The 15,943-nt window shown below is 43.6% G+C and overlaps 1 protein-coding gene across 50 annotated transcripts in view; it reads right to left on the bottom strand.

The window, feature by feature from the left end:
* Window positions 1-15,943, bottom strand: part of SORBS1 (sorbin and SH3 domain containing 1) — a 226,494-nt gene that overhangs the window by 48,016 nt on the left and 162,535 nt on the right. For 23 of the 50 annotated variants that reach the window (XM_045068658.1, XM_045068659.1, XM_045068662.1 and 20 more), the window contains 4 exons: window positions 13,734-13,848; window positions 8,363-8,446; window positions 4,307-4,372; window positions 3,639-3,740 (listed from right to left, as the gene is read on the bottom strand). In XM_045068658.1, coding sequence (XP_044924593.1) covers window positions 3,639-3,740; window positions 4,307-4,372; window positions 8,363-8,446; window positions 13,734-13,848 — 367 coding nt within the window. The remainder of the gene's footprint in view (window positions 1-3,638; window positions 3,741-4,306; window positions 4,373-8,362; window positions 8,447-13,733; window positions 13,849-15,943) is intronic. The other 27 variants (XM_045068676.1, XM_045068687.1, XM_045068678.1 and 24 more) reach the window with 4 other exon arrangements.

Here is a 15,943-nt window from a genome sequence, read left to right as displayed (position 1 = left end):
CAGATGCCACATCAGGAGAGAGGGTCACCCGACACCTTAGGTACAGAAAATATAAAAATGCATTTGAAAAGACCACACTGTATTTAGATCATTTGGTCACCCCTGCAGATTTGGAATGCGGAAATGGGGAAATGCATTTTTACAAAACCTAGGAGTAGGGGAACATTTTATAAAATGACAGGCAATTATGCAAAAGAAAGAAAACCACCAAGAGTTACATGCAGAGAAAAGGCAACATAATTAAGTCGTCTAAGGTTTCTGTTTTGTCTTGGAGGAAAAAAAAAAGGCGAAGGGCTCAATATATTTTTAAAAAAATACTGTGGTAGTTGAATCAATCAATGAATAAGTTAACTTTTAAAGATACTACTATTACTAATAATAATCACTTCAAGGAAAAGACGCTATGTGGAGGAGATACTGGGGCGGGGGGGGAGAGAAACAGTGGGAGAAAGAAAAGGAAGATTGTCCAAGAGGGAGGAAAGGACGGGAGGGGAAGCAATTGTTATCTGGGCTCACCCACCTGATCCTCAACCTGCTGAACCACCTACCCTCAACCTGCTCGGTCCTCTCACTTTGGAGGGTGCCCCTGCCCCAGGATGAGGACTCTACCCGCCCCCCCCAACCCCAGTTACCTGCCATTATTCCTCAGAGAAGGCAGCCTCTTGCCGCACTGATGTCTCCTGCCCATCTCCTACCTTAGGGACCTGTCCTCATCTGGGTCTTCATCTTGGAAAACTTTTGTGTGACCCTGCAGAGTCCTTTGGGAATACCCCCCTCCCTCCCTTCCTTCCACAATTACATGTTTTCAACAGTGCTGTACCCCTAGGGGATCCCCAGGTGCTTCCCCACTCTAGCTCCCGGCACCTCCTCACCCAGCAACCTCGAAGGTTTTTAGAAACCTCCTGGTTATCCAACCCACTGACCTTTCCTAGGAGTCTACTTTTGGGGACCTCTCTGGAGCACAGGGTAGTTGTCATACTTTCTCTTCTTGTTCCACCACTCTGACCTGTTCACCCTACCTCCTACCTCTCTGATCTGTTCACCCCCTGATCCTCCCTTTCTTCTGCTCCATGTCATCCAACATCCCATAGGGTAGTTGCTGCTCTCGTCCTTCCTGTCCTTCAATCTTCCAACTGCTCCCAGGGCTTCAGCCATCTCTTCTCCGCAAGTGACTCTAACTGACATTGTAGGCCCTTCCTCTCTTAGGAGACCTAGTCTTGTATTTCCAGCTGCCTACCAGATATGCCCTTGGTGATACCCAGCCAACACTTCAAGAATGAATCACCTAAAACTAATTCCATCTTATCTCTGCATGGATTTTCTCCCCATCTTTCTTACATGACAGACTGATGTCCCCAATTCTTCCAGCTTCGTGGCCAAAACCCTAGAGTTGTTTTTGTCTCCATTCCATCCCCCAAATCCTTATTCTTCACACCAATTAGTTAAAATGTTCCATTCCAATTTCCTCTGTAAGCACTCACAGCCACCCCTCTCCCCCACTTCATGCTGATGCCACTGGAGTGTGGGCTCTCATCACTCCATGCCTAGACCACCACAGTAGGCTCCGTGCCCTCCACACTTCCAATGGGAGGTTTTCCCTTCAACTCAGCCTCTCTAGAGTGAGGACACCGACCTCCCTAAAACAACACTTGAATTACATCATTGGGCTGTGGACAAAATCATCTCTTAACTGTGTGTTCTGAGCCTCTATAATCCAGGGTCAACCCTCTTTCCCAACTACCACCCCCAATTTTCTATTATAGCTGATTCTACTTTACTCCTTGAATACATGCTAAACATGATCACTTCTTTGCTCTTTACATGCCTCACATGGATGTCCCCATCTCTATCACTATTTCTACCACATTGCACCCATCCTTTAAGGTCCCAGCCAACCCCCTGAGAAATTGTCCCTACTTTTCCACAAGATCACTCCTCTGCCTAGCACTCAGAACCCATGCCATTCTTTTAGCTCTTTGCAGGCACTGCTGTGTATTGCTGCAGATCTTTTATTTAGGAGTGTGCCTAAACGGTCATGTTCCTGAAGGCAAAGTTCATTGCTTTTTTGTGCTGATTTAGAGCCCCTCTCAGCGTATCCCATATCTATTACCGACTAATGGGGAACATGTAATTGAACCAATGTGAAAATGACTCATTCATGCATCAGACCCTTCTTTGTGCTCACCTTGCCCTGGGCAGAAGTCCAGGTACTGGAAACTGTCTCTAACCTCAGGGAAGCCTCAGTGAGTTCAGTAATTCTCCAGCTGCCTTCCATCTTTGCATGTGTTACAAAGCTGCTATTAGACTACTTTGAAAAGGAACCTCGGATTCATTTTGTGACCTATAATCCTAGTGCTCCTGTTCTGCTCTGGAACATGTTAGGACTTAGGTGCAGTTAGTTCTCACTCTTAAACTAGCTCAGACCTTCTATCCCACAGGGGCTACAGCTGGTTCCAGTCTCCACCTTGGTTGAAAATGAGCACCCCCTTTCCCTGCCCCATGACCTATCTGCCTTGACTGTGGGCACTGTAGCTCACCTTTTTACCTCCCCCAAGTTCTGAAGAGGGGCCTGGATTCTCAAACCCCAACTTTCCTCATCTGCCTGCAGTTCCTAAGTGTCTGACTTTATCTCAGCCCACCCTGGCTGCTGCCATAACCCCCTGGGTTCTTCACTCCTTCCTTAGCTTAATGGTCCAGCACCCAAGAGTTTTCAGAACCTGAGTCACTCATGCTGGCGATCTGACCCTCCTTGTCTTGTTCTGCTTAAATAGAACACAATCTATAGTATTTTCCACTCCTCCTGCCACAGTGTGTGGACCTTCCTAGCCTCTTCAGCAGTGCCTGCCTGCCTTCTTTATTTTCTGTAAAGATACCGTTTCCTTCTAAGAGCCTTTTATGTTTTGTCAGGGAGCCTTGGGGGCGGTTCTCCAAATACTTGGTATTTTTCTTCCCATTGGGAACCTGTTTTCCTTGGACTCTATGACATAGTCCTCAATAAACCACATTTTGACATAGCCCCCTTTAAAAATGCCAATACAGGTTGAGTTTCAAATGCTTGTTTGTGGCCAGGCTGTCTGGTCTCTGGAGTGCGTTTTTTCATTGAGAACTTTCTGATCTTCCAAATGACAAATACAACTACTCTGCCAGTGCCATGCACATAACAGGCACTCAAATCACCACCACTGTGTTTCTGAAAATGATCTCTGAGGTTGGTATCTCCCAGGGATTTAAAAAAAAAAAAAAGAGAGAGACAGACAAGTGAATCTCCCCTAAAAATGGCTCCCAGAAAATCTGGAGAAGATATACGGGGGCAAAGGATGGAAAGTTATAAGGGTCACCTCCTGAGAGCAGAGAAAGAGAATGACAAGGAAGTGATGTCGTTTAAATCACCAGCCACCCTGAAAATATTTGAAAAACTCCCTTTAAGGAAGATGCCAAGCTCAAAAGAAATTCAAGCAAAAATTAGGTTGGCAGGGGGAGGGGAGAGGAATCGAAAACAGGAGTCTGAAAGCCATGCAGTTTCTAAAGACCCAGCATAAGCATTCATTGCCTTGACTACACTGAAACGAGAAAGCAAAGAAGAAAACAAAACCGAGCTGGAAGAGGAACCGACAGCATGAAGAAAAACTAGGAAATACCTGGGACAGGTTTGCACTGGGTGCTTTATTAAGCGTCTCCGTGTTTTCTAAATGTGCCTCTAACTCTGCTGGGCAGAGGTTGAGATATTTTTCTAGATTAGTCTGGTTGAAGAGAGAAAAGATGGGAAAGAATGTTTTAGTTTAGAGGACAGGTAGAAAGAATGGAAGGTTAAGTTTGAAAAATGAATTTGTTTAGTGCTATGCTTTAATAAGGCAAAGATGGCATGACCGAACACAAGAGCTCACTAGAAATCAGGTGAAGACGTGAAAACAGAATATGCAACATTAGGCAGGGAAAATATAAATCCTGAAGTCATCAGAGCTTCAAAAGTCTATTCTACTTGCTAGAGAGAACTACAAATATCGCGGAAACCTACCTTTCGCGAGAGACCTATTTTTTCTCTTTTCAGAGTATAGTGACTGTGACAAATAGAATATGTCAGGAGAATAAGGCATTGCTTTAAAAACCTCTCAGCATTAGTAGTAGAAGTCGTAGAGACTTTGTTAAATCGTTTTATCACCAAGCCAAAAGAAAAAAAAAAGTTATTGAGTTAAAAAAAAAAGATTTAAGAAAATAAAAGAAAAAAAGAAAAAAACCCACGACACACTCACACTAACCAGGCTAGAGAACACGCACACAGCCCACGGAGGAGGCACAGCAGAATTACCTTTCTATCCTCTCTAGGAAGGATAGAGCAGTCTCCAGGAGTATAATCCCATATCTTTTTGGGAGGCTGACGGGAAGCAGAGGAGGAAATGAAGAAATGAGCATAAAGACATAAAGACAAACATGGAGACTGGCTCAAACAAAGAGGGGCACGCTAGGAGAACCGTATCAACACAGAAAAGTGAACTCAAAGCACAGGGGGCAGGCACCTGGCCTCCTGAGGAGGCTGCCCAGGGAGGGATTCTACACAATTTAGGAGCTAGAAACATTAACTGGGAAGTTTCTATGTCTACATCTCAAGAGTAAGTCATTGTTGGATTCTAAACATTGAAAACATTAAAAACAAAAACAAAAACAAAATCAGAAGCAAAAAAAGTGTTAACACCAATTTGAACAAAAATCAAAACTTTAAAATTTCTCATTGTTCTCTTTTTTTTAAATTGAAGTATTGTTGATAGACATCCTCACTGTTGTTTTCAAACTAACCTTGACACTGAGAGTCTGCACTTTTGAAGGAGTCTTTGAAGCAGTCTCCAAATTCATCATGTTTAATAAATGTGTGACTTTGTGGAGATTTGGCCAGGGGAAGGTAAATTGAACCAAATAGGTTTTCTGTGGTTTGTGAAAATGAAATCCAGGTACAAAATGGGTATTCAACAAATGCACTAACTAGATAATTCCACTAGGCAACACTTACAATCTCCTTCCGCGGCTTAACCAGACTTTGATAACACTGCTGGTGCTACAGCCATCCCTTTCATCTGCCTTAGAGAACAGTTTATAATTTGAATTTGGAAAAGCAGACCGTGGGGTTATGTTTGTTTTCTCTTTTAACTCTTTAAGTTTGAATGAGAGCTGCATTCCCAAAACAAAACTGCCAGGAGAACTGAGTTTAATGAGGGAAGGGTTGGAAGGGTAGGACATCTGAAAGTTACAAGGCTCCTGTAATTCTCGAACCTCTCCCCCACCAACCAGACCTTCTTGTTCTGCCTATTTAGACCTGAAACGTCTTATACAATGACCCCTGAAAAAGATGAGATCATTAATAACTCCTGGAATTTTATGTAAATATCATTATACCTCTATGCAAGCATTCAAATTGGTTTACACTGTGACATTTTGCCTCAAGCTTACTTCTAGAAATCACACGGATTTCTGCAGAAATTAGAGGGAGAAAAAAGAAAAAAAAAAAAACTAATATCCAGACTCTTAGTAATGAATCTGTAAGTGAAAAGTAATCTGAATCGAAGAGACTTTCATCACTGACAGTGATGGGTCAGTAATGCCGTCTCTGTATATATATACTCTAAAATTTGTAAAGTAAGTGCTATTAACAATTCCCATTCATTTTAAACACCTGCTACACTTGGACTGTTCACCTGGAGAAGTAGACTTTTTAAAGTCACTTAGGATACATAGTCATTTCCATCTTTACTGCAAAAAAAAATAATAATAATAAGCAGTGCTTAAAAATTAAATTGTCTTAAAATCCTTCGAAAAAAACCCTGGGAGTCTTGAATTATTTGCTATTCTACAACAACATATCAGAGCTAAAAGGTACTCTATCCAGGATTTTGCTAAAATTTCAGCTCATTCTGGGTAGTGGGCTTTAAGCACAACAGTTGAGGAAGAAAGGAGTTCAGGGTAAATGTCTAGTGTTTAAGTTCTGGCAGGCTTCACTTGGGGAAAGTGGGCCCTGAGTTGGTATGGGATAAAAAACAAGTAGAAATGATGATCCACATGATTTCATAGGAGTTTCAATTTCATTCTGCCTCTGAATGACTGAAAAACCTTACAAAACAACTTCTGTGGTTTATGCCACTTTGATTTATCTCTCTTACTTTTATTATAGCCCAGAGTGACGAAGGTAGGACAGAAGTGAAGAAAAAAATTTCTCCCTATCACACCTTCCGACACCCCGGGAGTAAGAGCCGGTCATCCAGTTGTTTCAACCGGATGATAATCCCACCCTTCAGATGTTCCCAATCATGAGGAACCGTTCATCTTGGACGCTGTTCCTCAGGATATGGGCACTGACTAGGTTGTTTTGGCAAGTCTTCCACAGTATTATCTTTTAGCACTTTAAAAGACTCAGTCAAGTAGTCCCATTTAAGGACTCTAAGGTCTCTGCAAGGAACATCATGGCTTCAGAGGAAATGGCATTTTGGAAAAGCATCATTAAGTCTTTAAATAATTAAGAAGCAGTTAGAACAACAGAGTAGGGACACACATTCTAGGAAGTTCCCACTATACAAACGGACTGTGTTCTCGACATTTGTGTGGATTGGTTGTGTGGTGCTCACACCATGGTTTCCAGTAGAAACAGTGTTACTCTACCAGGCTACCCACAGAGTCAACCTAATGTATGCTGGGACTGAGATACTGTCCTTTGCTAACAAAAATGGAATTATTTGCAATGACAGATTCAGTAAAACAAATGGATCACATAAGATTGTTTCAGATATTTCTCTAAATGTTAATATTTCAGATGAAGCTAATTTTAGCTATTTGGCAAAGGAGGAATGTCCAGAAATGTGTGGATTCCGAGAGGGCTTTGCAAAATCAATGGCACAGAATATCGTACATAACTTAAAGCTGACAGCTTTTGCTTTCCCTGATGAAAGGATAGCACTATTATTACATATACTAATCATGGTCTTTGTTTGGTAGAGAGGGGAGGGGACCACACAATTCAATGTGTGAGTTAATTGAGCAAGTTTTAGGACAAAGAGAAGGGTTAAGATACTGCTCAATATTTGAGTGTGGAGAAGGTTGCCTGAAGTAGACTTCTTTGATGTCTGAATGGTGAATAGGAAAAAGGGAGAGAACCGAGAAATAATGGTATGCATTTGCTCTGGGGAGAGAAGACAGTGCCAACTGCCCATCAGACACTTCCCTCTATACTGGTCACTAGGTGGCGCTATTCATTTAGAACAGCTCAGGGGCTACTTGTGCCCTCCCCGCCCATGTCTAGCAGAAGAGGAGGCAGCAGGAAAACATCCTACCAGCAGGAAGTTTGTAGGTCAGGGGCTCCTAAACCAGAAGGCGCCTCAAATTTCTAACAAAGCTCAGCCTCACTGAATCAAACTAGCATTTCCATAGCACCCGCTTCATTGGTCTTTGTCTTCATCTTAATGAAAAATATACACTGTGGAATTTAACACTTAACTATAAATTTAACACTTAACTATAAAAACCTGTCTGCAAATAAAACTATCATTCCAAACCACAGTGATTCCCATGCTGGTTTCAAGGTTTCAATGGTTAAAGTTTCACATGAACATCTAACAAATTTTTTTTTTTTTTTTTTACAGCTGTAATAAGACTTTAATGCAACGAGAGGTTTAAAGTCAGTTTCTAGTCCTCTGCAGTGGAAAAATGAACTCAACTCTCCCTTCTGTGTGATACACCTTTGGGGGCAGGGCTAAGAAAATCCTCCTGTCAGTGCCAAAAATCAGTTTGTGCCAAGGCCACCCTTGGCACATCACAGGGAAATTCTAGCAAATACAGCGTTCAGCCCAACTCCCATTTCAAGTTTTGGGAAATACTACACCAACTCCTAGAAATTGTTCTCCCAAGCCACCTGTAACAGGGATCCACTCATGGATCACATCTACATACAGAGGCTCTCTGCAGCACTGCTGTTGCCTATGTACTTAAATCTTTTTAAAGCTGTAACAAGCTGCCACTCAGTGTGTAATGCATTTTCCTGCTTATTTTCAGTTTGCCATAAAGACCCTGGTTAAGTAATTGAACCAATGGCCCAAATAATGCCATCTACAAGGCGTGGGATATTTGTTTCTAATGCAATGATTTAGTCCTGTTTCTCTGTTTTCTGGCAAGAAATAATTCCAGGGCTCACTGCTTTCTTGGTGAAGTAAAGTGAGGGAAAGCTTACAGGTTGTAGTGAGAAGAGACAATCCCACAACTGCCCACTGAAATCACTGCTCCCCACCTCCTGCATTCCTTCCAAATAGATCTGATTGTTTAGCAGCAACAATGCATCAACAGCATTATTTAAAAAGGCATCTAGAACCACTGAAGCTATTAAACTTACCGGTTTCCCAAACTCCAATTCCGAAAAGAATTTATACCAAGGTTCATTCTTTAAATCTATCTCTTCTGGGCTTATATCCCGACTCTATAGGGGTTGGTGATAGGGAAATGGAAGAGAGAGAAGGATAACATTATGCAGAGATTACATAGGAACAGGCCAGTAGAGATGCAGTGGTTTCCGGGGATACACAGCAACTGTGTCCGACAGCAGCAATCATCCATTTTACGGACATCAGCAAAAACGAGGAGCTACAACAGGTGGGAGAGGATGAGTTCATAAAAACGGAGAAACGGAGGCAGGAGCAGTGAGTGAATCACTCTCAGCCCTGAGGCAGAAGGCACGTGGGCCATGGAGGGGGAGCTCTGCACCGCACGGCAGCCTTCCACGACAGATCGGAATTTGGGCATATTCCTCAATAACCGTACTGGGGGAGTAAGAGAAAGCTCGTACTTCCTCTTTATGAAGAACTATTAGTGAGGAACAAATAACCTGGTGAGCACACCAAACACTTAGCCATCTACGCCGTATGAGTAGAGCAAATCACTTTTATGGGCTAGTATGGTTTTAGTACTTATTTGCAAAGCTGCCTTAAGGATCTTCAAAATAAATATAAATACCAACACTTTAAAAAAGCCACATGGTTAATACTGCATCTTTAATGGCACATGAGTAGGTGAGAAATCATGTCCCATACACAATACAGTGAGAGATGGTGTAAGTAAAAAAACAGAGGACACAAGTGCAAAAAACATTTTAAACGAGCGTCTATGGGGGAGGAATACAGACAGAATATACTTTGTTGTTTTCACAAATAAATGTTAAAGAAGCGGGAAAAATAAAATGAGGGAGAAGCGGAACAAGACAGACAACAGAACAGGGGGGAGAAAACTTCTGGGTTATGTTGCAAAAATAAGTCAGATATCTCAACTTCATACAACTCTAAGAGGCAGTTCACACAGACTGACCATTTCATATCGAGCCAGAACTTTATAAAGTCTTAACACCTCACTCTGTGGAATAGCATGTGTTTCTGGAGAGGTTTGGCTGGAAAATGAATGCCTGGAAAGCATATCAGGTTGCCCCTTCAAACACTGGACATACAAGTTCACAGCAGGCAAAAGCATGAGGGGCTCATGGTATCATGAAATTCGTCTACATAGATATATTTCAAAATACCTTGGTAGTCACTACATGAGAGAGAGATGGTGATTTTTCTGACAACAATATGAAATAGAAAAGGTCTATTTAGTACCGAGACTGAAAACAGTATCTAAGAAATGTCACTTCCTCAGGGCAACGACACGGAGAGGAAACAGCAAAGTCCCGTGGCCACATTTTCCAAGCCACGGCGTCACAGAGCAGCTTCTCGGGGACACGTTTCTCTCTACATTCTGTTCACAGGCCTTTTGCCATTTGTAGAAATGGCTGTCCGCTTTCTTTGGGACCCTGACCCATCCCTTCTTCTAAAATCCTTCAAAGGGTCTTCACTGTTATTTCTACTTTTGTTTTAAAAGGAGGAAGATACGACAGAGAACTTTAACTGAAATGCACTAAATAAAAGTGAGCGGGACTCCGAGGGAGATGTCTACTGAAACAGAGTCTGCCCTCTTGCATCCAGATTAAAACCTCCCCCAGCTGTCTTTAGGGACCTAGGGCCTAAATCTCAAAGGAGAAGGTGGGCTCCTTCTCACCAGATTCTGAAAGGGTGTACAATAATGGATTCCAAATGGGATCTTAATTTATTCAGTGAAACGAGGCACAAGCACTAGGACACTATTCAGGAGGGACAGTTCAGACCCTGGGACATGCTAGATCCCCATATGATGGGAGCTTCATGAAACCCATTTCATGTTGATTATTTTTGAACACTATTTATAACTGCTCCATGGGAATAGGCTACGTTTTTTTTGTTGTTGTTTTAAATAAAATGTACCAACTCTTTCAGGAAATGGCCTGAATGTCTTGGTACTCAGTCCTGAAAGAATCAGCCCATTTTATTGCCAAAGGTGGCTTGCAGATTGCTTTTCCTGTGAAGGCTAACACCGTGTGGAGAACGGAGTCGGGAGGCGTGTCAACTGCTGAGGCCCAGAGCGGCCGCCTGGAGAGCGTGTGGAAGCGGTAGCAGCACACGGCACAAATGCCTGGATTTGATTCTGCCATTTGTAACTTGGCGGCAGATCCGATTATGGAACAGACAAATAGGAAACATCCTTCCAGAGGCAGAGCGGGCTCTTGTCCTGGCAGGGAGGGCGGATTCCACAACGCCAGGCTGAGTTCTCTGCTACCGTGGGCTCTTTTCCCCAGCTCGGCCAAATCCTGGGAAAAGGCAGGTGACCTGCCAGAAGAATGCCTCGTTCTCCTCAAGGATGGTCTTGCTTCTTGGATAGGAGCCAGAGACTGGCTTCAATTTTGAACTAAACAATCTGAATGTGGTACGTTCGTGTGCACAACCTTTGATGACGTTCATGTAATTCTCTTGGACATTTTACCGCACCTGGCCCTCTCACTGGATACTTCAGGGAGTCTGCAATCTTCCTCAGGACTCACTTCAATACTCAGGACTTTGGTAATGTTGGCAGGCCAAGCAATACTTCTGTTTTACAGATGAAAACACTGAGGCTCTGAAAAGTTAAAGGACTTGTCCCAAGAGAGCTGAAGGCAGAGTCAGGATTTGAACTCAGATCTTCCAATTCCCAGTCCAGTGCTCTGTCCAGTATATAACATCCCCCTTCTCATAATCCTGAGAAGAAGGCAGGCCCTCTGTGTGTTGGCAGAGGACCCAAAGCTAAAATAGGGGCAAGTGACAAACTTAAAAAGCCAGGAAGGAACTCAAAGTGACCGTGTACTGGGAAGAAACCCCCTTGTTTTACCTACCTGGATCTGTACCCTGTATCTATAGTTACTATCTTAATGTCTGTCCTTCCCAATATGCCCCTGTGGGATCAGCAGGGAACCCAACCTCTATCCCGGGCTTGGCACCTAAAAGTGAGTCTATATATATCTGTTGAATTGAGCTGAAGTTCTGGAAGGGACTTTGGAGGAAAGTAAAAGGGACAAAGCCTGAAAGAGGCCATTTCTGACAAAGCAGGGCCTGACCACTAGATCTCTAATCCCGAGGTGGGAGAACAAGACGATGGGCTCAGACTAGGACGACAGGGGGCTCAGGAGTTATGAAGACCATCACAGGAGTCTGCCACAAGGCTGGAGACGTCAGGCTGTAAGCCTGCCGAGGGGGATTCTGAAGGCAGCACAGGGTTTCCTCTGCTTGCGATGGTTTGGGTTTGCCCCAGGGATAAGACAAGCTCTTCAGAAGCCCTTACAGTCTACTCCCAACCTTCCTGCAAACAACAGGCACGTGTGCCTGTGAGGTCACCATTGAAGTTGGCAGGTTGAAGCGGACAGGAACAAATTGGAAAAACAAAACATTTTTCCCCTCAAAAAAAAGTTGTGCACTTCCAAGAGCAAATTTAGATTCTATATCGGTCACTAGTTAGCATACTTATCCACAGTTAACAAGGCAAAAGTGTGTATGTGCATGTGGTGGTTGGGGCAGGGGTGGGAGGTGTCCTCAAATTCTGGCAAACCGGATATTGGATGCCAAAAGGCAAGCGACACGGACACATTCCAACTTTTCTGTTCATGTGGCAAAACAGAAGGAAAAAAAAAATCAAAAAAGAAAGGACTAATTCAACTACTGGGAAGAGTAGACTGTGAAACACAGACCTGGCTGAAATTTCTAAAATGAAAGCCTTCTCTTAAGAAGAACAGCGCTGAAGAGCAAAGGGCACTGAATTACGTGGCCCGCTTGGGACCTTCTCGTCCTGTCACTGGGCTGGCCCAGGGGCCTGAATACCATAGGCACAGTTGCCACAACTGTCCAGAGGCCCCCAACGGGCACCTCTATCACTTTCCATGGGTTGTAACCATTGTGGTATCAACAAGAAAAACAAAACTATGTCTTTTTTTTTCAAAATGCTGAATAGTGGTCCAATTACCAAGGAAAGGAGGGGGAAATCAAAGAAAGGGGCAAGCCTTCCATTAAAGCAAAGACCACCCAGGTGTAACACTATCGCCCAAACAAAAGCACCCAAAGGGCAATGGAGTCTCTGAAGTCATAGAAGTGTGTGGACACATGACAGTGTGTCCCTGACTTGTTATCAGGAATGTTCCCAAAGCACATGACTGTCTCTCTGGGCACACCTGCGCGTGGAAGGTAACTTCGGTGCGTGTGATCTTCTAACAGGGAGAGAACCCCCAGGGCAGGGTGCAGACCGAGACAAAGTTCTTGGCTCCTTTCTCAACTTTTTGCTTAAAATAACTGTGGTGCACAGTAAATGCTAAAGAATGACAACTCTAAAGCATTTCTGTGAACTGTTGACCTTTCTTCCTAATTAAAATTACTTTCTCCCTTTGAGCTTTTAAAGATGTCACATTTTTATTTTAGTAAAAGTCAAATCAATTATTACTTAAATAACTTGAACCTGCCTTTCAGAGGCCCACTTAATCTGCTCTCAGTGTGGTTACCGCATTTTAATAAAAACCGATCCCCAGCGTGACAATTCCATCCTGCTGGCACGGCTGGAGGGCTGCAGTATTTATAGAGCTTTGGAGAATCCCTGTAACCATGATCAGAATTCTGAACCAGCTATCCCAGAAGGGTGAGTAAAAGGGAGCGTGGGTGGCAGATAAGAAACTAATCAGTTTGTAAAAATTCTTTCCTGTTTCACAGAAAAAGCTGCTTTTCCAGGGTGGTCTTCAATGCTCAGGTAGGCCCTCTCCCCCACTCACAATTGCTTGGTGATGTGAACACATATAGAGAATTAGAAACCAGACTGAATAGGAAATGCGTCCTCCATAGTGCACTTGTCAGCAAAGGAAGATCTGCAAGACATATTCTAACAGGGTCTGGGTCTTTCTTCCCAAGTCACAATATCATATTAAGTATTTAGCTTTTTTTTTTATGATGTGCTCATAACTTCTACAAAATGTATGCATGTTCAAATAAGAGTCACCTATTAAAAAATAATCTGAGTCTAGTCCAGTTAGTAATAAGCCTGATAAATTAACAGACATTTTTAAAAAAGACAGGAGCAAAATCAATCTTTACATTAGTAGAACATTTTAAATTAGTTCAAATCATGCACAAAAAGAACAACAAAACACAATACGGCTTCTTCCAAAGCAGACTCTCAGGACTTATTTTATCAACACCTGCAGAAATGAAAAGGGTAAAAATACTTCATTTCTTCATTTGTCTTCAAAACATAGCAAAAGTCTGTCTCAAGGGGAAGAGAATGTAATCCAAGCGCCCAAGGCATCCGGATTAAAGAACACAGCAGGGGAGACAAAAGAACTTTAATATACACATTACCATCTTTTCGTTGGTCAGAACAGAAGACTTGCCCGGCTGGTAGTCGTAAATACTTTTGGGCTCTGCGCGGTATTTCCTTGTATCCACTTTCTTATCTGGGGGCTCCCAGTCGTTTCTGGAGGAAAAAAAATCCTATTAGAGCTATTTTCATGAAAATTGGCATCCGACAGGGTCTGACTTTGGCTGACTACAGTCTAATCAAGGAGTTTTTGTATCTGAAGCATGAAATCGGTCTCTGTGCGAAGCATTTAGGGGCGCTGGTTTCCTTCTCAAAATAACCAGTTACATCTCTGCGTTGGCTTCACAAGAGGGCTCGAGGCGTCCCCCGCTCAAAGCCGGGCACCAGCCGTGCAGAGAATGAGGAGAAGGTTGGGAAGCGGCAGCGGCAAAGCCTGCTCTCTTCTCGGGCTCATCATTCCTGGAATGTGCTTGTTCTTCCCACTCCCACTAGTGTGGTGGGAGAGAACGAAGGTCCCAGAGCTCATCAGCTGTGGTTCCAGTCCCTGCTACCACACTCGCTAGCCTGGCGAGCTGAGCCAAGCACCTCACCCATGGCTACTTTGGTTTCCTCATCTGAAAAATGGGAATAGCGAAAGGATTAAATGAGACAGTGCATGCAAATCACTTGGCAGAGCACCAGGCCCACCGTGTAAGCACTGAATAAACGTGATTTGCGACCAATAACCACGTTTGTCCCTAATCCACACCCTGCCCCAGTAGTCACCCAAATCACAGCCTTGGGTACAGATACCTAACCTGAGCCAGCAATGGGTTCTAGAGGATACATGAACCCTTGGAAGTTGCTGACACTTTTTTTTTTTTTAAGATTTTATTTATTTATTTGTCAGAAAGAGAGAGCACAAGCAGGCAAAGTGGCAGGCAGAGGCAGAGAGAGAAGCAGGCTCCCCACTGAGTAAGAAGCCCAATGTGGGACTCGATCCCAGGACCCAGGGATCATGACCTGAGCTGAAGGCAGTGGCTTAACCAACTGAGCCACCCAGGCATCCCTGCTGACACATTTTTAAGGCATGAACAGTATTGCATTTTGCATTGTGAGTATAATTCCCTTTTTCCCGCAAAGCTATCAGCTTCTCAAAGGCAGGGACTATGGTTTGTATATGCTTCCATCCCCCCACAGCATCTGGTTCAATCCACGCACAGAATGAACTCAGCAGATGCTTGATGAATGCACCTGAGTGTGTACCCACAAGGACTTAAGGGTATATACCCAGCCTTCCTTTCAAATTAATTATCAAAATCCTCAGGCAGATACTGTCATGTATGTGTGGGACTCAGCCACTCATTTGTCTGTGAAGATGGAGAAGGTATGGAGGTGTAAAACTGAGTGTGTACATAGAGGGAAAAAAATTCTGCAGTGTGCGCAGAGCCTTGTTGGGAAGTGGTGAAAGAGGAAGCCCGAAGACGCGTGGGACACCCCTCCAGATGGCATACAAAGGTTGCTCCGTCGGGAATAAGAACTCGGTGAAGAAAAACAGGTCATTCAGCACAGCCACGAGGAGATGATCGACACCACCATCAGAACCACTTCAAGCCTTATCTTTCCACGATAAGCATCAAAAGGCGTGGCTTTGGGGTGCCTGGGCAGCTCAGTGAGTTAGGCATCCGTGGGACTCTTGATTTCGGCTCAGGTCATGGTCTGAGGATGGTTTTTGAGCTCAAGCCCCACATCGGGCTCTGTGCTCAGCGTAGAGTTGGCTTGAGATTCTCTCCCGCTCTGCCCCTCCCCCACTCGCTCATGAGAGTGTGCCTGCACACACACATGTGCGTTCTCTCTTTTTCTCTCTCTCTCAAATAAATAAAGTCTTCAAAAAACATAAGTGGCGTCATTTTAAAATTATATTCTCTGGTATGGACCTGTCAGAATGCACAAAGAGTATGAATGACAAATTTTACAGTTAAGATTCCTCTTGTGAGAAGGGTAAAGTGATGATAATTACAGCCAGTGTTCATTAAGCCCCATTTGGGGAGCCAGAAACTACTGGAAATGTTAGATGCATTACCTTGTTTTATCCTCGCAGCATCCCTATGAATGTAAAATGCAACCCCATTTAACAGATGAGGACACTGAGACTCAGAATAAATCACAGGGATTCAAAATCAGGTTTGCACGACTCTTGCCTCTACAGCTGCCTGACCCAGCAGAGACAGGACACTTCCCTGGTAGCTTGGGGATGGAAGCCCTAACCCTC

The sequence above is a fragment of the Mustela putorius genome, unplaced genomic scaffold, assembly GCF_011764305.1.
Source record: "Mustela putorius furo isolate JIRA1106 unplaced genomic scaffold, ASM1176430v1.1 tig00003909_pilon_pilon_pilon, whole genome shotgun sequence".
Taxonomy (NCBI): domain Eukaryota; kingdom Metazoa; phylum Chordata; class Mammalia; order Carnivora; family Mustelidae; genus Mustela; species Mustela putorius.
This window is presented reverse-complemented; position numbering and strand designations above follow the sequence as displayed.